The 24,050-nt window shown below is 38.8% G+C and overlaps 1 protein-coding gene across 1 annotated transcript in view; it reads right to left on the bottom strand.

Annotated features, from left to right (window-relative positions):
• The window catches only part of FHOD3 (formin homology 2 domain containing 3), a 197,579-nt gene that overhangs the window by 148,947 nt on the left and 24,582 nt on the right, over positions 1 to 24,050 (bottom strand). The window contains exons 2-3 of the mRNA XM_015816968.1: positions 13,171 to 14,066; positions 3,699 to 3,857 (exon numbers count right to left, since the gene is read on the bottom strand). Coding sequence (XP_015672454.1) covers positions 3,699 to 3,857; positions 13,171 to 14,066 — 1,055 coding nt within the window. The remainder of the gene's footprint in view (positions 1 to 3,698; positions 3,858 to 13,170; positions 14,067 to 24,050) is intronic.

The following is a 24,050-nucleotide window of genomic DNA, read 5'->3' as shown; positions in this document are numbered from 1 at the left end:
GAAAGTAGCTAGGAGTTTCATCGAACCAGCCAAATCACGAGTAGCCGCCCCAGTGCTATTTAAGGAGAAGAAAGATGGGTCTTTGAGGTTGTGCATGGATTTTAAAGGATTGAGCGTGGAAAATATGTATCCTTTCCCCCTGATGAAGGACATGTTAGCCCACCTTGCAAGATGGAAAGGCTTTACTAAGCTGGATTTAAGGGAGGTTTATTATCAAGTAAGAATCAGGAAGTGAGATGAATGGAAGTCAGTTTTCAATTGCCCCCTAGGAAGTTTCCAATTTAAAGTGATGCCTTTTGGCCTTCAAGGGGCTCCTGTTGTATTTATGCAGCTGATCAATCAGGTGCTGCATGATTATCTCTACTAGGGAGTGACAACATCCTCATTTACACAGAAACCAGGGAGGAGCATGTAAAGTTGGTCCGGGAGGTGCTTAAGAGATTCTTAAAGACAAACTTCTACGCTAAGCTGTCTAAGTGTGAATTCTACCAGTCCCACCCTGACTATTTGCACCAGATTTCCCATGAGAGGGTGAAAATGGACTCCGTCAAAGTTAAGGCTGTATTGGAATGGCAGCCTCGGAGAACTGATAAACAGCTGTAGCTCTTCCTTTGTCACAATAGCTTTGCCAATCACTGAACTATTGAAAAATAAGGGAGGAGGGAGATCTCATCCCGGTCAACCTTTAAATGCACCATAGAATACCAAGAAGCGTTTGAACAGCTAAAAAGACTATTTGTGGAGGAACCAATCCTAAAACACCCCGACCCTGAAAAGCAGTTCATCATCCAGGTTGATGCTAATGATGTTGCTGTAAGTGCTCCTATAGAGGATTGACAAACAGGACCTACAACCAGGTGCCTACACCTCAAAGAAACCTAAAAGGAGTTTCACTTCCCTCTAAAAAGTGCCAGCATGGGAGTAATGTTCATCTTACTACAAAAGCTTCCTTCTCCCACACCGCCCTTCGCCTTTTTGTGTCTGTAAGAAACTACAGACACAGAAAGGCGAAGGGCAGTGTGGGAGAAGGAAGCTTTTGTAGTAAGATGAACATTACTCCCATGCTGGCACTTTTTAGAGGGAAGTGAAACTCCTTTTCAGATATGGACTGGTCATAAAAACCTAGAGGCACTGAAGATCCCATGGAGATTATCTCCTAAACAGGTCTGATGAGCATAATACTTCAACCATTTTAACTTTGCCCTAAAGTACATTCCAGGGGAAAGAATTTCCTGGCCGCCACACTATCCAGAATGCCTCAATACAAAAGCCACCATGTAGAAGTAATTAACACAATTATTCACCCACCCCAAAAAGCCTCTCAAGTAACCACTAGGTGTCAAACCCAGAGATGATCCATAGAGTCTGACAGCCACTTGACTGAGAAACTCAAAGACAAACTAAAAGCAGACCCCTGGTTCAGTGACAACAGGCAGCTGTTAACCTATCAAGATGGACTAGCCTGGAAAGGGTCTAAGTTGTATTTTCCCAGCCCTCTAAGAATCCAAGCCCTCCAGTGGAGTCATGATGCTAAACAAGCTGGCCACTTTGGGTTCCTGAAAACTCTACATTTAGTGAACTGGCAGTTCTGGAGGCCAGGAATGAAGAAGGACATTGAAAGTTATGTGAAAAGTTGTGTGACTTGTGCTGCCATAAAAAAACAGTCTGGAAAACCACCTGAACTATTGCAGTAAGTGGTAGACCCTTCCCAACCCTGAGAAGAAATAGCAATAGATTTTATTGTGGAACTGCCCGAAAACAACTGAAATACTATATTTTGGACTGTCACTAACCTTTTTTCGAAGCAGGCTCACTTCATTGGTTGTTCGGGATTCCCCTCTGCCCAGAAACTCACCAAGCTATTTTTGAGGCATATTTACCAACTCCATGGAATGCAAAAAGGGTTATATCAGATAGGGGAGTTCAATTCATCACCAAGTTCTGGAGGGAGTTTGTGAAACTGATTGTGTTGACCCAGGGGCTCGCCTCCACTTTTCATCCGAGCACGAATGGATCAGCTGTATGAACGCAATGGTGGAACAGTACCTTAGATGCTATGTCAACTGTAAACAGACTAATTGGGCAGACCTCCTGCCTTTTGCTGAAGTAGCCTACAATAATACCGTTCATAGTAGCACTGGACTTACCCATTTAAAATAGCAACCAGCAGGGAATTTGTTCCTATGCCTCTCTTCTCACAAACTTTAAATCAGTGGGTGACATTCCTACAGAGTGCTTGGGTAAACTTTAAGCGAGCCCTAATCCAAGCTGCTAAAGTATACAAGGAGCAAGCCGGCAAGCGGCAATCTCCCTAGAGACCATTTTATGTAGGAGAGAAAGTCTATCCATCTAGTAAGTATATGACATTGAAGTTCCCCAATAAGAAATTGGGACCTAAGTTCCTCAGTCCTTTCCCCATAGTCAAAATAATTAATCCTGTCATGATTGAATTAAAGCTCTCACAACTGTTAGGAAAAGTTCACCCCATCTTCCATTGCAGTTTGTTAAAGCCAGTCTCAGAGTCCACACTGAGACCGATTCTGAAAAAAGCACCGGGCCCCATTACGGTGGAGGGCGAGACTTCTTATGAAATAAAACACATTCTTGGTTCTAGATTATATAAAGGGAAATTGCAATATTTGGTGCAGTGGAAAGGGTATCCCTTATCAGAAGCTACTTGGGTGAAGAGTGGGGATGTAAAGACAGAGAGGTTAATACAGAAATTCTATGATAAGCATCCTCAAAAGCCTAGGGGGAATTCCTAACTTGTGTTTCTGCTTCTTTCACAGAACTTGCTTTCTCCTTAGAGGGGTGTGACTGTCAACTCTACAATGTACCTGGCTGCAGCCATTTTTGTTCTAGGTTGCCACAAGAAAGGGAGGGGGGAATCTGGTAGTCTAAACATTAGCAAATCTTGTGGGAACCAAGGTCATTCCCATACCGAAGGGGAGAAGGAGGATCGTTTAGTCAGAAAACCCACCAAGTTGTTCTATTGGATAGCATGAGTAGAGGGTTGGGAATTGTTACATTGTATTACTTTGATTCTTGGGGGGAAAGTTTAGATCTGATTTCACTTTTGTTCATGCCGATATTATATAGCCAATAAACATGTTCTTTGAGGAACTTTCCTGCCTCGGAGTTCTGATTTATTTGGTCAAAGACACCAACCAAAGAATCCCTAAGACCGCCCCCAACCAGCCAGACAAGCAAGACACCAGAATATAAACTGATAGCAAACAGCACTCCTTACTAGCACTGATGATGTTACCTAGTTAGGGTAATGAAACATTTGCAAGAAAACAAGCAAGCTCGGAGAGCACCAAGGACCCCTCATTTAGGCTATAGCTAGAACTGAACACACACCTAAACTAAGCCTTTATGGAGTTCTATGATTTTATATATCTCCCCATGATGTTTTTTTTTTTCTGGCTTTATATTGGTTAATTGGAAAATAGAAGAAAATTGGGTTTTTTATTGTGACATTGAAACAAATATGAGTATGAATGCATGTTTTGTTCAAAAGTTAAAATTATGCTGATTGATCTTAAAAAGATTATATGTCTGCAGAAGGAGAAAATATTACATAATAGTAATCAGCTAGTCCATTATGAGAATTCATATATCAACATATTTTCAAACACTAGTACATGGAAACAATATACTTGTTAACATAATGTTCTGCATGGTTTTCTCAGTACCTCTATTCCTTCCTTATTTAAGGCATATTCATCAAAGTTCAAAATGGCAACCTTGATTGTCCTTGGATGTGGTAATACAGTCAGTCCTATATTAATAGCATTGCTCCGCTTGGAATCCAGGACAATGATTTCTTGCCTCTTGCCATCAGCAGCAGTTTTCTGAGAAAAAGAAGCAGAGATTGTAAACTATTATGTTTCTTCAGTCATATAAATATTCTTTAAGTAATTAAATCTATCTATTAATTAAGCTAGAATAGCATATGGATAACATGATAATTCTACAGTAAAAGCAGAACTTGTGATAGATTCTTTAGACTTTTCTTAAAAGATTCATGAGACTTATGAACTTTGGAAATGAGATGGAATTGTTGGGAAAGTTCCCAATTAAAAATCTAAGGAAAGATTTAACTATTAAGAATCAAACAAGGGTATTTGACCCTAGACTTAGAGATAATGATTTGGGCGATTTGTGGTAAATAGCTAACTGTATAGACCAAGGGTGTCAAACTCTGGCCCGTGGGCCGGATCTGTCACCAGGAAACCGCGCCCACCCCATTGCCGGCAATGGGAAAAAAGCTCCGATACATTGTGCGACGTCACATGACGTCGCGAGTTTGACATGTCTGGTGTAGACTTTCTAAGAGTGAATTACAATAACAGGCTGTTAACAGAGTGCTTTGAACTTTAACTTCATTGTTCTTTAACTAGTTATTTTTTTTCTTTCATGTATGTAATGTATGATATGTCAATTGGGTTGTAAATAGATGTACAAACATACATTTTGGACCTGTTTTGCAAGGGAGAAGCTATTATTGTTGCAATATATTTATCAGTATTTAACTTGGTGGAGATTATATATTTTTTGTCCTTTTTTATTCACATGTTTTCAGTGTTTTTGTTTAGTTTTGTTTTGTCTCTTTTGGATAAAATAGATAAAAGCAGTAAAAATCCTCAAAAACTAAAATGCCAGATAATTGTTGGATAAAACAAAACAAACCCTCCCCCAGTCTGACTTCAATATTTAGATATTTACTCACCTAGTTGTAATTCTACTGTAAATGCTACAATAATTCTACAGTAAAAGTAGAACTTGTGATAGATTCTTTAGACTTTTCTTAGAAGATTCATATGAGATTTACTTGTCTGTTAAATTGTATCCCACCTTTTCTTCAGGAACTCAAGACAGTTTAGAGGAGCTCTTTCTCCTCTAACTCCCTGCTCCACAACAACAATTCTCCGATTCTCTCCTCCACAACAATAATTGCTATTAAGTAGACTGGACTGAGAGAGATAAAGTAGCTCAAAGTAGTTCAGTAACCAGCTATAGCTTTGGGTGGATTTAAACTTGATCTCCCTGGGTCTCATCCAATATCTTAACTGCTATTTTATATTATATTTATGTTGATAAAAGTGGCAGAAGCACCTATTTTGAAAATAAAGAAATAGCTTGAGTTAGGAACATTTAAAGTTGGATCTTATTGTTAATTTTAATTCCCTTCTAGAAAGGAATTGTGGTGCAGCAATGCCATGGCTGCTCAAACATGTAATTCTTGTTTAGACTCTGGTTGCTCAAAACGTATTCTGCAGAGGAAAAAAAACTTGTTGCTATTCATTGTCACATCTTTCTGATTTTTCTTTTTCAGATCAACATTAGTGAAATGTGTATTATTTTTTAGGCTGCAGTAACAGGCTAACATGAATATATATTCATTTGTAGCTTTTAAATTTTGAGCAAGGCGTCTTTTTCTTTACTGTACTATATTGAATGTGTATTTATTTAAAACACTTATATAGCTGCCTACACTTATATAGTGTATACACTTATATAGTGTATTTATTTAAAACACTTATATAGCTGCCTAAAAGCAGTACATATTTTAACATTATTTAAATAATTAACGTCAGGCCCAAAGTAAAGCAATAACTTTCTAATCTACTAAATATATCTTGGGAGAGTCTATCGTATGGCTACCCTCCCCCCTCCCACTCAGGACAGCAGTCTCTTAATCAGGCCTCTTTCTGGGAAAGCTCTGAATGGCCAAGTACTTTCCCTCTGCTGCTGCAGATGCACATTCCATCACAGTTAGCAGTACATGATTCTTGATGCTATTTTGGATCAGGTGATGTAAACAAGAAACTCCTCATTTTATTACTCTGTTATTGAGATTTTTAAATTAATATGGTTATGTTTGAATTATTGCTTCTTATTATGCATATCCACCAATTAAATAATTATTTATTCTATAATAGGAAAAAGGTAAGAAGATAATAGAATAAAAGATTCAGGATGGACTATTACGCCACTGAATTCAAGCAGGAATCCAGATTAAAGCATGCCTAGCAGATAAGTCTACAATTACTTCCAATGAATCAAATCTACTTCTCTAGATAATTGTACACTCAAATTGCCCTTATTTTAGGAAAGATTTTTCTAATATTTAATTGAAATCAGGTTTTCCTTTAACTTAGAACCATTATTTCGTGTTCCCTATCACAAAGACTGGCAGCATAATACAACAAGATGAATGGCTGGCTGAGTGGATTTAGAAGAAATTTAATCAGTAATTAGCAATTACTGTTGTTGTTATTACTGTGGATAGGGAGTACTTCTGAAGACTGTCAGCACTACTGCTGTCAATTTGAGCCCCAGAAAGAACCATCTCTTTTGGTCAGAATCAATCCTTGGCCTGGGTACCTGGATTAGCCAATAGCAGATGTGAGTAGAGGTGGAATCTGTACAGAGTAGGAAAGGAAGGAACCTCTGCCTTTCTCCTGTTTCAGGTTGCATCACCTCACGATGCTGCATCTGAGCTGCTTTTAAACCTGAGTTTATAAGTTTAGCAGGGTATTAAATTTATGTTTAAAAATTCCTGCCTCCCCTACCCCGGGATAGGGGAAGTGATTTTGAGATAAAGTGAGAGGGAGTTCTCTTCAATACACCTAGCAACTGCCTCCTCCATTATCAGATGTTAATTGGGCTACTTTTTAATATCAAACCTGTTTTAAGTAATGCGATTGGTGAATATCTTCTCAAAGCCACCAATACCTTTTCTTAGCTTGCTTTGCATACAACTACCATTTGGCAGGATAGGGACTGGCAATGGGATTAACAAATGTTATATAACTAATAGTTTTTGGATCCATCAGTATAAATGAATAGCACTGAAGTATCCTTTGAAGAAGATCTGTCACCATGTAGAGCAGGGATGTCAAACTGCCGGCCCGTGGGCCGATGCGTCACAATGAAACCACGCCTACCCCATTGCTGGCAATGGGGAAAAAGTTCCAATACATCGCGCGACGTCACATGACATTGCGAGTTTAACATGTCTGATGTAGAGAAATGTAGGGAAAAAATTGCCAAGATTACTTTCACTTAGTAATTCCTCCCAAGGTACACTTTTTTAGAATAAGACAGGAAATCTGTGTCTTTTCTTCTATAATAAATACTGTAGCAAACAAATACCAATTTGATGGTAGCATATGATCACAACTCAAGTAGATTGGAACTATATTCCTTCAAAGGATCCTATATTTTATTAGTTTGGGACAATAGATACTTGGGAGAAATATAGATATTAAATAAATAAATAAAAACAGCTTGAGGAATCAAATCATTAATAGGTATGATATAATGGATGCATGGATGTAATACAGATAGCCTTGACTTATAACTGCTTGCTTAGCAGCCATTTAAATTCTGACAGGGGTATTTGTGAACTAGATTCAAATTCTGATCATTGCCCCTTCCTGTGGTTACATGGGTGCACCTTAGTACTTGACAACCAGATTGCATTAGCAGACTTTTAGGGTGTCCCAGTCACATGACTGTTTTATGACAGTTTTGCTGAAAACCTACATTTACTTGTTTTTTAGGAAAATCACATTCTCAGTAAACCCTTGCATTGCTTAATGACCATGCCATTTGCTTAATGACCATGGATTCGCTTAGCGACTACAGTAATTCACTTAATGATCACTGCAAAAAAGGTCTTAAAATCAGGTCAGTCACATGTCCAACCTGCTTTATGATCATGAGTTATAATCATGATAAGCAGGCTGCATAATTTATTTATTTAATTTCTAGGGCTACTATAATGAGTCATAATTCAAGGACTGTCTGCCCAAGATTGTTTAGAGATAATTTCTGTGAAATAAATATGCTAAGGCTGCCTGAGGATGTCCCATCTTTAGTATTTGAATTGTCCCCAATATAAAGGTCATATAAATATTATGCTCCAACATGCCCAGGCCTCTTGAAGAATAATAATATTAAATATATTTAGTTTCTTGTGGGTTAGGGGAAAAAGTCATTTCTTTTTCAGTATCAGAAGTGTTGCAAGATTTGAGTCAGATGTTTATGGACCCAATAAGGTATTCAGGAGGAGCTGGAGGATTATTGAAGGAATCTTCCTCACTTTGTGCTCTTAGGGCCCACATTCAGTAAGAATAATGCTGCAATTGCTGAAGAGATCTGTATCCAACGGGGCTTCTGAGAGTTTGGTGAGAGGGAAATTGAAGGAAGCTTCCAATGTCTCACTCTCTTTGCATGTTGATAAAGTTTTAAGACAGGAATTTTAGTCTTCATTATTAGTTTTAAAATGACTCATTAGGAGATTGGATTTTTTTTTCATATTATTCAGAGAGGTTTTGTTGTGGACTGTTAAGACTTTTATGGCAGACACATTCAGGAAATAACCAATTGGTTTTTGGAAAAGATTTTTATTGCTAATAGATAATGTAACAGAATTTTGAAATACTATCAAAATAATTATTCCACATATACTTAGTACAGTTGAGGGGAATTTCTTTCTCACAGTTCATTCCCCACAACCCGAACTCAAGAATATGTAATATACAGGTAGTCCTTAAGCTAAGATCACAATTGAGCCCAAAATTACCTTTGCTAAGCAAGACAGTTGTTAAGTCAGGTTTGCCCTGTTTTATGTCATTTGTGCCACAGTTGTTAATCAAATCACTGCAGTTGTAAAGTGAATCATGTGGTTGTTAAGAGAATATGGCTTCTCCCTTTGACTTTGCTTGTCAGAAGCCAGCTGGGAAGGTTACAAAGGGTATCAGTGCAACTCTCATTTAGGCCAAATGCCCTTAATTTGATAACATGACCATGGGGATGCTGCAATGGTTGTATGAAAACCAGTCATAGGTCACTTTTTTCAGCTGTTGTAACTAGGAATGGTTACTAAACAAATGGTTGTAAGTCAAGGGCTACCTGTAATGGCCTTGTTCCGCTCTAAATTGTCTTGGTGTCCCCTCTGTGTTCCCATGATTTGTTAGGAATTATCTAACACAGAGACTGCTAGAGAGCTGGTTGACAGGCAATGAACAGAAGCTCATTGGAAATGGGGTGTGCAGATGGCAGAACCCGGCACTAAAAAGCCAAGGAAAGACTGATCAAATGAAATTTAGCTCTTTTATTTCAATACCTAATTTGGGGGATTAGATTTTGGATTTAACTATTTTAATTAATTATTTGATTTTTGCTGACTACTGTAAGCAGCCTAGATTTGAGGCAATGAACAAATCTCATTAATAAATAGTAGCAAATAATCAATGGCAAGCAGTGCAAAGACTTTACAAATAGTTTTCAACATTTCAAATTTTAAAGGAAACTTGGTCTTTATAAAAAAAAGTGGTGGGGGAAATGGCTTCATGGGGATTACTTTTATCATCAAAAATAAAAACAAAGTCAGACTGAAATTTTGTTGAATTACAGTAATTCACTATTTTATAATTAAAGAATACCTCATAATTCCTTTTCACAGCTTAATATGCACTGTCAAATGTTTCTATGATTTTTCATTCTGTCACATGTTTAATATATTCATTGGAACTGTTTTTTTTTCAGAATGCACATTCTGAGATCTTTTATGTGCAAAATGGCTGAAATATAGATCTGATATTCATGACAGAGTTCTATGTATTAAGATCTTTCTATAAAGAAAAAAAAAACACCCTATATTTCCAATACAGATATCAGATTAGTATTTTAAAAGAATATGTAAGAACTGTGTGAACACTGAGCTGTGAATTGGATGTATAAATGGCAAAGAGACAAGAGAAAGTTATATAAATAAAAATATATATCTGGGAATTCTTTTTGTGAAACAATGTCAAATGTAAGGACTACTACATACACTATAATTCAGTTAATATGAAGTTCTTAGAAGAATATACATATAAGGAAAATATATGGAGACAACTTTGCCTTGTTCTGTTATTTTTTTCTTCAATTCATGTATAAAGCATGTATAATTCATACATAAAATATAGTTCATACATAATGCAGGCACAAATAATTGAACCAAGTCAAATTGGTCTCTTAGACTTTAAGAGAGCTGACATTAACAAACTAAGAGATAGTTTAGGAAGAATTCCATGGATGAAAATCCTAAAGGAGTAAAATCTCAAGATGCTTGGAAAACTCTGAAAAAAGAAGATATAAACCCTAATCTATGATAATACCACAGAGAAAGAAAAATAAGAAACACCAAATGAAGCCAGCATGGTTGCATAAAAAAACTTTCTGACAAACTAAGAGAAAAAAAAGAACAAGTATAAAAATGGAAAGAGAGACATATACCTAAAACAGGCTACCAGCAAATAGCATGAATCTGCAAGGATGAAGTCAGGAAAGCTAAGGCTCAGAATGAACTAAGCAACAAATGCCAAAAATAATTAAAACGTTTTTTTTCAACATGTAAGAAACAAAAAAAAAAACAGTCAAGGAAATGATTGGTTCACTAATGAGAGAAGATGGCAAGGATGTGAATGGCAGCAGGGAGAAAGTGGGATGTTTAATTAATTATTTGCATCTGCCTTCACGCAAAAGGAAAAAAATAGTCCTATCTATCAAAAGCAGCACCTTAGGAGACAGACTAGAAGTGGAAGTCAAAATAGGCAAGAAAATATTAAGAGAATATCCACCCAATGGATTATATTGCAGAGTTCTGAAGGAGCTGTCAGACATGATCTTTGAACCACTGAACAGAATCTTTCAAAGCTCCTGGACTGCCAGAGAAATACCAAAGGACTGGAAAAGAGCTGATATGGTTCCAATCTACAAGAAGAGAAAAAAAATTGGATCTAGAAAACTACAGCCTGGCATCAATACATAGGAAAATCCTGGAAAAAATAAGCAGCGCATTTGTGAACACCTAGAAATGAACAAAATAATTACTAGAAACCAGCATGGATGTGTCAAAAACAGATTATACCAGAAACACTTATTGCCTTCTTTGATCAAGTAACTTAAATTAGTGGATAAGGGAAATGCTATGGACACAGTATACTTGGTCTTGAGTAAGGCAGTTGACAAAGTAGACCATAGCCTATTTGTTGGTAGAACAACGTGGGTTAGATTGGGGTAGTGGGGTAGTACCACTACCAGATGGATTGGCCAATGACCCATCCTCAGCATATAGCCCCCAATGGAACTACATCTATATAGAGGGAAGCATGCAGTGGGGTACCTCAAGGTTCTTAGGCCTAATACTCTTCCACATCTTCATATACAATTTAGATAAGAAAATAGGAGGGGAACTCATCATATTTGCAGACAATATCAACCTTTGAGGAACAGCTAATGGTTTAGAATATAACTCAATTCAGAAGGATTGTGACAGACTTGAACACTTGGCCTCATCCTACAAAATGTAATTAAGTAGTGAGAAAAGTAAGATCCTACATACAGACAAGAAAAATGTACAAGTATAGAATAGGTGGTACCTCGCTCAACAGTTGCAATTGTGAGAGGGATCTAGATGTGCTAGTCAACCACTATTATTTTGAGCCAGCAGCATGCTGAAACTGCCAAAAAAGCCAATGCATAGGCTGCATCAATAAACAGTTTCAAGATCATGTGCCCTGGTCACCATGATACAAAAAAGATCACGAGACCCTAGAAAGACTCGAAAGAAGAGCAACATTGTACAAGCTAAACTGTACAATGAATGATTGAGGGAATTAGGTTTGTTTAGTCTAACAAAGAGAGGGATTGGGGTGATATAATAGCAGTCTTCTAATATTGAATAGGCTATCATCTTATTCTCCAAAACATCAGAAGGCAGGACAAGTAATGGATGGAAGATTATTAAAGAGAGCTCCAACCTAGAATTAAGGAGAAATTTCCTGACAGTGAGAACAATTAATCAGTGGAACAGCTCACCTCCGGAAATTATAGGAGCTCTATCTCTCTATCACTTCAAGAACATATTGGACAGCCATTTGTGCAGAATGGTATAGCGTCTCCTGTTTGAGCAGGAAGTTGGACTAGAAGACCTCCAAGGTTCATTCCAACCCTATTATTCTATGTTATAGGGGGGGGAGTGACTGACAAGAATAAGAGAACCACTATTGCCTATTGCACGTCCTAACTGTACAGAATTTCTAGAAATAAAATTTACAAGTAAAAAGAATGTCAGAAGGAGGTGAAGAGCTACTGCTCTCTTTGTATGCCCAACTGGATTGGAATTTCCCCAAAGGACTATAATTCCACTTAGCACTTACAGTATCTTTCAGACAAGACCAAAAATATGGTAGTTAAACAGCAAAGTTTATTTATTTATTATTGTGGTTTTTAGTATTGCCTGTTCACTGCCCTGAGTCCCGTAAGGGAGATAGGGGGGTATATAAATTTAATAAATAAATAAATAAATAAATAAGTATGTATACTGAGTAATTCCCACAATAGGACGAAAATCTATTTACTATCTGACATTTCCCAACAATATGAGAGATTTCTTCCTGTTAGCAATCTGAAAAGAAACAAAAAATGATATTTGTCTAATTTTTTAAGTCATAGAGATTTTTAGTAATAAAAAGAAAATGAGGAAGAAATTAACTCTTTGTCCCAATTTAGATTTTTTTAATCTGGTTTTTACACATGGTATTGAACTTCATTTAAGGTTTTAAACTTATTAGGCAATTTTCTTGATTCTCAGTACAGGTAGTCCTCAACTTAAAACAGTTTGTTTAGTGACCGTTCAAAGTTACAATAGCACCCAAAAAAGTCAATGATGAGCGTTTTTCACAGTTATGACTATTGCAACATCTTCATGGTCACATGTTCAAAATTCAGATGCTTGGCAACTTATTCATATTTATGATAATTGCAGTGTCCTGGGGTCATGTGATCAGTTTTTGCTAGCTTCTGACAAGTAAGGCAATGGGGAAATTGTTAAGATTAACATAACTGTGGCTTTGGAAGGTCATAAAATGGGGTATAACTCTCTTAACAAATGTCTTACTTGGCAACAGAAATTTTGGGCTCAATTGTAAACATAAGTCAAAGACTACCTGTACCTTATAAAATATTATTTATTATATATGGAAACCTGACTCCAGTAATTATTGAATTATTTATAAATTTTGCTATGATACAAACAAAATATATAAAGATTTATATATATATATAAATATATATAAAAATATAAAGATATATAAAGAAGAGTACCTTTGTGATAGGAAGATCCTTGGATTTAGTCTCAAAGAGGTATTCTAATTTGGCAGTGTCTACTCTAATAGGCTCTAGTTTTGACCACAGGAATCCTTTGCAGTGTCTGTTTTCCTTGCCCTGCCATTCAAATGGCCTCACCTCATTCCAAAAGAGACGAATGGTTTTCTTCTTTTTTATAAAGTTTGCTTCATCTCTAGGAAGTGGGGATGACCCTAAACCTTGAGGGGTGCTTGATAGACATGGAGCCATTAAATTACCAGAAGGTGGGGGTGGAAGAGGACACCTATAAAGCAATGGAGGGGGTGGAGGAGGAAAACCTAAAACAGAAGGTATGGGTGGGGGAGGAGGAACTAGGGCATCACTAGAACTGATCTGTATGTCCAATATGTCAATATCATCTTCATCTCCTAAATCTGTGAAATCCATATCTTTGATTTTCAGTTTTCTTGGACTAGCCAAGAGTTGATCCCAAATAAAGTCAGATTCTGTTTTAATTTGCAGGGGTGTTTTTTCAGAAATCTTTTCATTAAAATCATTTTCAGGTAAATTGGAAATTTTGGCCACATCACCACTGTTGAATCTTTCTGCAAAGATCTTCACATTGCCTTGATTTTCCAAACTTCCAATCTCCATTTTTTTTATACATTCATCTTTGGCCTGCTTAGTAGTTTGTAGGACTGAAATCCTGCTGGCTAGGCTGATAACAGTATCTTCACTTGCATTCAACACCTTCTTTAAATCTATCTTTGCCTCCAATTCTTTAACTCTTTCATCCTTGGCAAAAGGCAAGTTATTATGGGCATACAGCATATCCAACATGAACCATTTATTGTTGAGGATGTTGTTGTATTGGTCGTTCACATCATCATCTTGTATGGGTTGCAAACACGGACCTGAAACATTGAATAGTAATGAGACACATTTGCTGAGAATCTATAACAAACAATATTGTTTTCAACCTGGAATAAACATGGTAGTCAGAAATGACATAACAGAATTGTAACCCTACTTACTAAAAGGGGAAGGGGATATGTGAGGGGGCTTTCTTCCTGTTTCAAAAGAAAGTTGCTTAAAATAAAGAACAGCATATTAAAAGGAATGAACACTTTTCATGCTTTACTTTAAAAAATAAATGAGATTCATAGAAAAACAAGATAGATTTATTTTAAAATGTATTTTATAAGATAGAGACATTTGTATCTGAGATTAGAATTCCATCTGCACTGATGAATTTGGAATGTAATATCTATTATATGAGAAGATAAAACATAGATGGAGTCAGATAACATTATCACCTTTATTATTTTTACTGGATGCTTTAATTAGTACAATTTTCTCATATTAGTTATCCTAACCTTCCATATGATCAATAATTCTTCTTAACAAAGCATTCATTAAATAGGATTCTGTTTATAAACAAAGTATGCACTGATTTGGAATGACTTTTCGGAATTTTAGTTAAGGATCTTTTCCAGTTCCACCTAAAGAAACAGAATACACGCAGAAAATATGGATTCTACTTCTGAGCTAGTGTGCTTTCACATTAAGTAGAATTCCCTTTCCTCCCACAGAATATTTTATATGTTTTGTTGTATATGATAGAAAGAATGACTACTCTAGTGTATATTTTTCCTAGCTATCAAGTATTAATAACCTATCATCAGAACATAAAACAGTATTGACCTCAAATAGTTTCTCACATTAAAAAAACTTTGAAGAAGTTTTTATTATACAAGGATGCCTCGTTAACTTACATTTAGGTTTGTGTTAGAAATTTATTATAAGTCTAAGACTAGTAAGACATAAAATAAAAACAAAAATTAGAAATTCTAGTGATAATACTAGCACTTTTATATCACATTTAACAAATTGCATGGAAACATTCACTAAAGATGATGAAAACAATTATGCTTAGGGCAATAATAAATAATGTATACATAATAAAGACAATTATTTTATCTTCTCATATAATACGTATTTCAAATTCATCAGTGCATATGGAATTCTAATTTCAAATACATTCAAATGTTTCTATCTTATAAAATACATTTAAAAATAACTGAATCTTATTTTTCTATGAATCTCATCCATTTTTTAAATTAAAGTATGAAAAGTTCTCATTTTTTTAAATAAACTGCTCTCCTTTATTTTAAGCAACTGTCTTTTGGAACAAGAAGATTGTATCATTAATTTTCTTATTTAATTACCAAATTAATTGATAATTTTTTAAAAAAAAATTAAGTGAAGAAAAGGAAAATAGTTTTGATCCTAAGGCAAATGAAGCCCTTGCTGTCATTGTTAGAAATTACATAGACCTTCCATTAATGAATAGCAAATTCTCTTTAACTTCAGTCAGAAGTTGGCAATTACTTATGAGAAGGTAGAAAAATCTAGCCAACTTAGAACAGAATAGAATATAATCAGCGAACACCTCGAGGCAAACAAAGTCAGAATTTAGTTTCACATTAATATACTTATTAAATAGCAATTGTGTGAAGGCCAGAAGTTTGTAAAGTAAAATATTAATAAAGTAAATTGATTCTGTCTTCTTGTAACTCACATGGATGCATTCATGCAGTAATGACATGATTTTATAGTAGCTTATCACTATGTTTTGTGAGAAAATGTTTTGACTTCCCTGTCTAGCTGACAGTGCTCGATTTTTAAAATAGTGTTCCAATTACAAATTAACTTCTAATTTTGGATGACAAAATTTAAAATGAATTCTGTTTTTGGTTCACATGCAATGTAAACATGGAAAACCAAAACGGAGGTAATTTTCCTTCCTTTTGATCATAAAAAAGAAGCTTGGTGCAGGTATGTATCCAGCTCTCCATGCAGTAATACAGGTAATCCTCAAGGTATGACCTAATGGAGCCTGCCCATTAGGCTCGTAACTCAAAAAATTCATCAAACGAAATCCGACTCAATTTTACAAATTTTTAAAATCAAATTCATTAATTAAATCAAATGGATCATTAAATGAACGAAGAACTGACTTACTATTTCCTCGGCTTTGTTAATTGATCTCTGCCTGAACTGAAAGGCCTTCCCACTGCTGCCAACCACCAATCAGCTGTTTCCTTCAGCTCAGGAACTAAATTGCCTGCAAGCAGGCTGCAGAACTCTCCTTTTGCAAAGATTTTTGCAGTTGCCACTAATTAGCTTAAGAGTCTCCAGTCACTCAGAGGGAGATGGGGGAAGGGTTTGCAACAGTAACAGATATGGAAAGGACCTTGAGATCATCTAGTCTAACCCACTGTTCTCACAAGAGAGTGATAAGATCAAATGAAAGGTCTTCAAAATTTAATACTGAAACAAAAATTTTAAATTGAATTTGCTGTGTAATGGAAACTTACTGCCTGGAGAACCAAACTGGCAAAGAAACCACAATGGGGAATCAGGAAAGGGTAGCATAAAGGAAGCATAAAAGATTAACACATAGGCAAATATTATCTGGGTCTCCAGAATTGGGAAAGGAAGAACACAAGCTGTAAAAACCGTTGCAAGAGGAAATGGCTAGCCAGGGAAGATTAAACTGAAAAACAGGAAAGAACCTATTTTTCTAAGAAGTCATAGGCGAAGGGGGCCCAGAACTTGAAACAGACAATGAGCATGTGTAATTAACTGGTATTATTTGACACACCTTGCATAAATTATCTCCTAATTTAAATGTACATGTGATGTATGATTTAGTATGTAGCAGGAAATATGTACAGTAGGAGGCAATCAGAAAGAGTGTAACCTCATAGTACCTCAGCCAATGGGGAAAGAGGAGGGATGTCGTGGCCGGGACAGGGCTGTATAAAGAAGAGAATATTTTGGGTTGAAACTTTGGAGAGAACCAAGCTTTGATAGCTTCTCTCCCTGCTTATTGCAATAAACGAAACAAAAGGCCTTCACTGTGTCTTGACTGGTTATTAGTCAGGCGAGTTTGTCTCTGGTCATAAAGGAAAGTAGCCAGGAGCACATAACAGACTTGGGAGCTCCTCCGGGATTTGCATCCGTTCCATCATTGGCAGCTGGGGATATTCGAAAAGGGCAGTGCACACCTGGGTAAGTTTTTCCCAGCCCTAAAGGTTGGATTGCCCCTGCTGAAACAAAGAGGAATCAGAAATCCTGAGACAAAAAGGCAGGACCCAGTAAAAACCTAAGGGAAAACCAGCTAACTCAGGGAAGGACTTTAACTCAGCCTGACAGGTAAGATACCAGAGCAGTAGCCATGGCAATAAGTTTGAAGAGAAGGGACACCTCCCCCGCCAGTGTGCCGGCCAGTAAGGAAAAAGAGGCAAGGTATTTACATTCTGGAATGAACTCCCTTAGGGAGATGGGAATCCCTTAGGGAGAATGTTAAGAGTATTGGAAGTCAATGACTTAAACCAGGGCTTTTCAACCTTTTCACCCATTGTACCACTTTTAGAATATGGCAACATCTGAGTACAACCAGTTGCCTAGCAAGGTGTCAAAAACTTGATAAAGTACAGGTAGTCCTCGACTTACAACAGTTCGCTTAGTGACTGTTTGAAGTTACAACGGCACTGAAAAAAGTGCCCCCCAAGCCACAGCTGAGCAAGACACCTGCCTGCCTACTTGGCGGTGCTCTTCCTCCTGTCCGAGGTTTTCATTGTTGTGAGCATTTCTGTTGAGGATTGGCAGCGGGGGTGGGGTGGGGGTGTTTGGTTTTTATTCCCCCCCCTCTGCTGGGTGGTTGCAGCAGGTTTTGGTCACTTGGCATGACCCTGGGACACTGTGACCATCATAAATATGGATCAGTTGCCAAGCATCTGAATGTAAATCACAAGACCCTGGAGATGCTGCAACATTCCAGCTGATCGGCGCTTCTTCTGGGCTCAGCAGAAGCGCCAGGATCAGTGCTGCTTTCCAGCTGATTGGTGCTTCTTCAGGGCTCAGCAGAAGCACCAGGATCAGCGCCGAGCTCCAGCTGGAGCCTGGGACTGATCCTGACGCTTCCGCTGAGCCCTGACAGCCCTGCAGCTCCAGCCATCTCTCACTCAGGCTTGTGTGGGGCTGCCACCGGTTCAGCTCATTCCCCTCCCCCACTACTTTTCTAGGATGGTCGCGTACCACTTGCCAGGTGCCAATGTACCATAGGTGGTACCCATACCACTGGTTGAAAAGCCCTGCCTTAAACAAGGCATTTGGACAGAGGAAGGATGATACATTACAGTATATATCTGGCCTAAGTACATGTTTGGCCAGCCAATAAATTAAATTGGCTGAAGAACAAGCTACAAGTTGCCCGAGGAAAGAAAACATGGAAGTTTAAAGGGATACAAACCTCCACAGATTTGGAAATGATGTTTAATGGTGTGTGTATATATGTGTTTGTGTTGAGCCATTTCTAAGACCTGGGGGAGGGGAGCAGACCCTCTAATAGTAACTAGTAACAAGGCCTTATTCCAAAAGGAAATTGGAGAAATGGAGTTCATTGGCTTGTGAAAATGCTCCCTGAAAATAATAATGATTGTTTTGCCTGGGGTGAAGTATTTGGAAATTGTTTGTGTCTGGTGTAAATTCAAGAAAGGGTGAAGAAGGCTAGCTTCTTAGTAATTAGAAGGACAATAGAAGGTGTTAAAAAGAATGTAACTTTCCAATTGACCATTTCCTTGCGGGTGATGGCTAGATGTCAGTCCCTGAGTGGTCCCTAAAAGGGATAAAAATTCCTTCCAAAATGCAGACGTAAATTGCACTCCCTTATCAGAGATGATGCGTTGGGGTGCCCCATGCAATCTGTAAATATGTTGCACGAAACGTTTCGCTAAGGCTTTTGCGGTGGGAATCTTTTGGCAAGGGATAGAGTGCACCTGTTTGGAAAACAAGTCCGTTACCATCCAGACGACAGTATTCCCATTGCTTTTGGGTAATTCCACTATAATATCCATGGCTATTTCCTCCAGGGGGCTGAGGGATTTGCCACTGTTTGTAACAGTCCGGGTGATTTCCCTTGCAACACACTTTGGGCAGCTGGCCACGTAATTTTCTATGTCCTTTTTCATGGTTGGCCACCAAAATTGCTGTTTAATTAAGTGCAATGTTTTTACAAATCCAAAATGCCCTGCTGATTTTGTGTCATGGCAAAGCTGCATGAATGTGACTCTTTGGGTGGTTGGTATATATAACTTTTCCCCATTGTGCACACGTGTTTATTTTTCTGGAACCATTCATCTGTTTCCAAACTTTTCCAGAATTCAATCCCAGTTTGGCTACCCAGTTGCGGTTTTAATTTAGCTGATAGTTACTGGCACTGCCAATTGTGATTCCACCATCATTGGTTTAGAGTCGGTGGCTTGTGTGCTGTTATATTGGGGCATGCAAGATAGTGCATCTGCCAGGAAGTTCTTTCCCCCTGGCAAATGCTTGAGCGTAAAGTGGGATTGGTGAAAATGCTGGGATCAGCGGGCTTGCTTAGGGTTGAGCTTCCTGGGTGTTTTCAAGGCTTCCAAATGTTTGTGGTCTGTCCACACCTGGAAAGGGATTCTATTTCCTTCAAGGAACTGGCGCCATGTGAGTAATGGCCAACATATCCCGTATGCTTCTTTCTCCCACACGGGCCAGCGCTGTTCTATTTCGGTGAGTTTCTTGGATGTATACACGCAGAGTTGCAATACCCCTTTGTCGTTTTCTTGTAATAGTACAGCCCCCACTGCCACATCACTTGCATCCACCTGTATTACGAAGGGCTTATCCATGTCTGGGTGCCTCAGTACTGGTTTGGCAGAAGAATCTCTTTAATCTCTCAAATGCCGCTTGGTACTCCATTGTCCATTTTAGTGGCTGGCTAGGTTTTACTGAGGATGCTCCCTTCGTTTTAGTAAGTTCGTGAGGGGCAGGGCTATCTGGGCAAATGAGGGAATGAATTGGCTGTAAAAGTTTGCGAAACCCAGGAAACTTTGCAGTTGCTTTCTTGTGCGAGGTGGTGCCCATTCTAATACTGCTCTGACCTTCTCTGGGTCCATTTCAATGCCCTGTGGGGATATGCGATAACCTAGGTAGTCTATTATTTCCTGGTGGAATTCGCATTTCAATAGTTTGGCATATAGGTGGGCGGCTCACAGTTTCTTTAAAACCGCCTTGACTAGGTTGACATGTTCCTCTTTTGATTCGGTGAAGATAAGGATGTCGTCTAAGTAAACCAGGACCTCCTTAAATAGGTGCTCCCTTAGTACCTCGGTGATTAATTCCATAAATACTGCGGGGGGCCCTTGTAATCCAAATGGCAAAACTTTGAATTGGTAGCACCCCATTGGGCAGTTAAATGCAGTTTTCCATTCATCCCCTTCCTTAATTCTAATGCGGTAATATGCTTTCCTTAGATCTAGTTTAGTAAAAACTTTTCTTTTCGAGAGGTGTGATAATATGTCCTTCATGAGGGGTAGGGGGTATAGGTTGCTTTCACTGATTGTATTCAGGAGCCTATAATCCACACATAAGCATAAAGAACCGTCCTTCTTCTCTCTAAAGAAGACCAGAGCAGCCCCTTTAGGCTTGGCTGGTTCAATGAACCCCCTTTCTAGGTTTTTCTTTATGAATCCCCCCTCAGTGTCTCTCCAGTTGCGGCTCCAGGAGCTGGTGAGGCCGTGGGGCTCAGAATTCTCCTCTCCTAGGGAGCTGAGGGTTCTCTTCATCAAGTCAATAGCTTTCTCTAGGATCCAGCTTGAGTGCTGTGCTCAGCTTCCTTCCTCTTCGCTTGCGTACAGGGATTTTTCTATCTCCTGCTTCCATTCTGGTTGGTTGGCCCCGTCTCAGGATCACCTTTCTTGATTTCTTTTTGCACTCGCCTTTCTTTCCAACGCCCATTGACCACTGATGTTTGTGGTTACGCATCTCCACCACCTCTTCTCCTAAGGAATCTGACCTCTAAGATCCCGACATCTGGCAGGTTTTCAGTCAGGGCAATGCTCCCTCTCCGGGGGACTTTCTCCCTTCCGTGCTTCATTGTCTGACATGGTATTTTTTGCAAAGTCTCCCGGCAAGGTTCTCCCTTCCAGGTTGACCAATTTTGCAGATCCTGTCTAATGTTAGGACTCACCTCAATTTACATCTTAAGAAAACAGAACTCTTGGAATGTCTCTTCCAACAGGAATCTTTATTAAGAGAAACTGATTGCAGGCATGCTAGACAGGATCTGAGGGATCTCCCCCACCATTCAATGTTTTAAAGTGTTCCCAAGCAGCCCCCACCCCACAGTTCTTCCAGGCGATTCAATCCATCCATCCGCTCCGTGAACACAATCACTCATTCTCTCTTTTCCCAGATCCCAGGCTTTTCCCATTCCCCCCCCCCTTTTCCCTCACTGCCGGCAAAGGGGAGAAATTCAGAGGGAGTAGGATGAAAGGCGATGGCCGCATTGTTATGGTTAGTACTCTCAAAGAGAATCAACAAACGGTTACTTTGTAGTTAATGGAGGAAGTGAGAGTCATAAAGCCCCCATGCTTACCCTCCTTCCCTTCCGTAGTATGACAGAATCCAGAAGAGAGTAAGAATTGGTTTTATATCAGAGTAGGTAGATAGAAATGAAATATAATTGGATTCTGACAATATCATTACGTTGAAAGAAAGCATGGATTTAAAGCATGGAAGGGCTACTGACAAATGTCTAAGTGTGCTGATGAATGTTTGTGTGAATCATCCCCACCCCCAAGACTTTGATTCCCTTTCTTACAAAGAAACAGTAAGTTGCAGATTTTATTGTGAAGTAAATGGAAGGGCAATAGTAAGCGTTTACAATGAAATGAAGAAGAGAAAAAAATATTATTTGAAAGATCCCAAGGAAAAAAGTGTCTTTGAAGATGTGAGAGAGAAATTCATGGCAAAATATGGATGATTTGCTGAGGAGAGATGATGAGAAGAAAAGATAGCTATTTTGTTAAAGTAAACTGAGCAGGGAAGGGGGGGTGAAATTTCTGAGCAATCTTTTAAAACATTTTTAGTTTGTTACTTTTTTAACCCAAGAATTTTTGCCTTGGAAAAGTAAGAAAAGAGAAAATTTAAAAAAAAAAGGGGGAGGAGGCAGTTTCTGTCTCATATTTGTATTTTTAAAGAAGAGGAATTGGGTAATATTTCCTGACTGTAAGAATAACTAATCATTGGGATTATAGTCACCTGAAGCTGTGGGTGCTTTATTACTGAAGGTTTTTGGGAGATGATTAAAAATTGATAGGGTCTGAAATGGATAGGGTTTTCTGCTTTGGTATGGGGTTGGACTGGAGGACTTCTAAGGTCCCATCCATCTCTGATATTCTGTTTTGTGTGTGTGTTATATTTCAGTGATTTTCCTTTGCATTTTAATTTGGATTTATCTTTAATAATGTGTTTGAGGGCATTCTTGTCAAAGGAACAATTCTATGATGTTTTATTTAACATCTGGTAAAATATGTGACTTTGGGACTCCTTACTACTGCAAAAGAGATGATTAATTGCTAAATATTGTGTATGTTCAATTTGTTTTCCTTTTCCTTGAAGCCAAGGAGGGGAAGGGAAACTTTTATGGAGAACCAATTTGGTTACAGGATTACAACCAGAGGTTGCAAGGCTGGAGAACTATGAGTTCAAATCCTGCTTTGGCCATGAGGGCTGGCTGAGTGATTTTGGTCTGGTTTATTTTTATTCAGCCCTAGGACTGAGGCTTTAGCAAGCCACTTTTGTAAATGATATGGAAATTTGAGAACTGTTCTCTGAAAGCAAAAATTTTGTATAATTTTTACTTTGCGGGGGAGGGGCAATCATTTGTCTTCTCAGCTATCCTGTTGCTTCTTTGATGTGCTGCCACAAAAGTGATTTGAATATTATCTCCTTAGACAAAGACATTCCAGAAATGTTGACTCAGTGCTGATAGGTGAGCCTATGTGCTTTACCTTTTAAAATTCTGAATATGTTATTTATAACAAATTTATTGAGTTATATTATTTTTCATAACATGGCATCTAATCAGGGTGAAAGGGGGACAAACAGCCCCCCCTGCCTCAACAGAAATGCTCACGACAGGGGGAAGAGCGTGGGCAGGCGGGCGTCTTGCTCAGCTGATGGCTTGTGGGGGAAGGGGTTTTTATTCCCCTCCCATCTGCTGGATGGTTACAGCAGATTTTGGTCTCTTCTGTTGTGCTTTGAGGTTACCCACGAAGCACGTTTATTTTGGGGGGGGAATCCCCACTCCAGTTGCTAAGCTTGCTTAAACCCTCTTCCTCTACCTTGTCCTCACTGGAGTCCCCCTTTGCCTGCAACCAGCCCTGGCCCTTGCCTCACCTTGCCCCACGGCAATGACACCCTGCCCTGCCCTGCCCCCTCCCTCACCTCGCCTCACTCTGCAAGACAAGCCTCCTGCCCACTGCCCCACCCACCAGAGACCCCCTGGATCCCCCCCAACCCTGCCCGGCCCCCACAGGCGTCCCTCCCCAGGAGCAACATCGAGGTGGCCGTGCTCACCCTGGCCACGCCCACCCACTCTGCCATTACTACCGTAGCCATGCCCACTCAGTGGGCCACACCCACCCAGTAGAATTGTGAATTAAGAATTGTGAACAAAAATAATGCTCTCCTATAGGAATAATATTATTTAAGCTACTGATTCTTCTTTAATGTATACTGAAATCTTCTAATGACTAAACCATTAGGAATACAGCATGTTGGGGACTTCCGGTGGCAGGCGCCTTCACTGGATGCAGCTGTTTGCTGCTCCCGCCTGTTTCTGCGTAAAAGCCGTTTTGACAGCCTGCATCAGCTGTCAAACGGCTTGATACCTTTCCCCTGGGCATAGGGGGATAGGTGAGCTGCCCGAGGTAGGAGTTGAGTTCCCGAGTCGTCCCTTGTGGACGATGTAGGTGAGAACTCCTCCGGAGCCCCGGGATTCTCCGCGATCC

The sequence above is a fragment of the Protobothrops mucrosquamatus genome, unplaced genomic scaffold, assembly GCF_001527695.2.
Source record: "Protobothrops mucrosquamatus isolate PMUCROS unplaced genomic scaffold, P.Mucros_1.0 scaffold_124, whole genome shotgun sequence".
Taxonomy (NCBI): domain Eukaryota; kingdom Metazoa; phylum Chordata; class Lepidosauria; order Squamata; family Viperidae; genus Protobothrops; species Protobothrops mucrosquamatus.
This window is presented reverse-complemented; position numbering and strand designations above follow the sequence as displayed.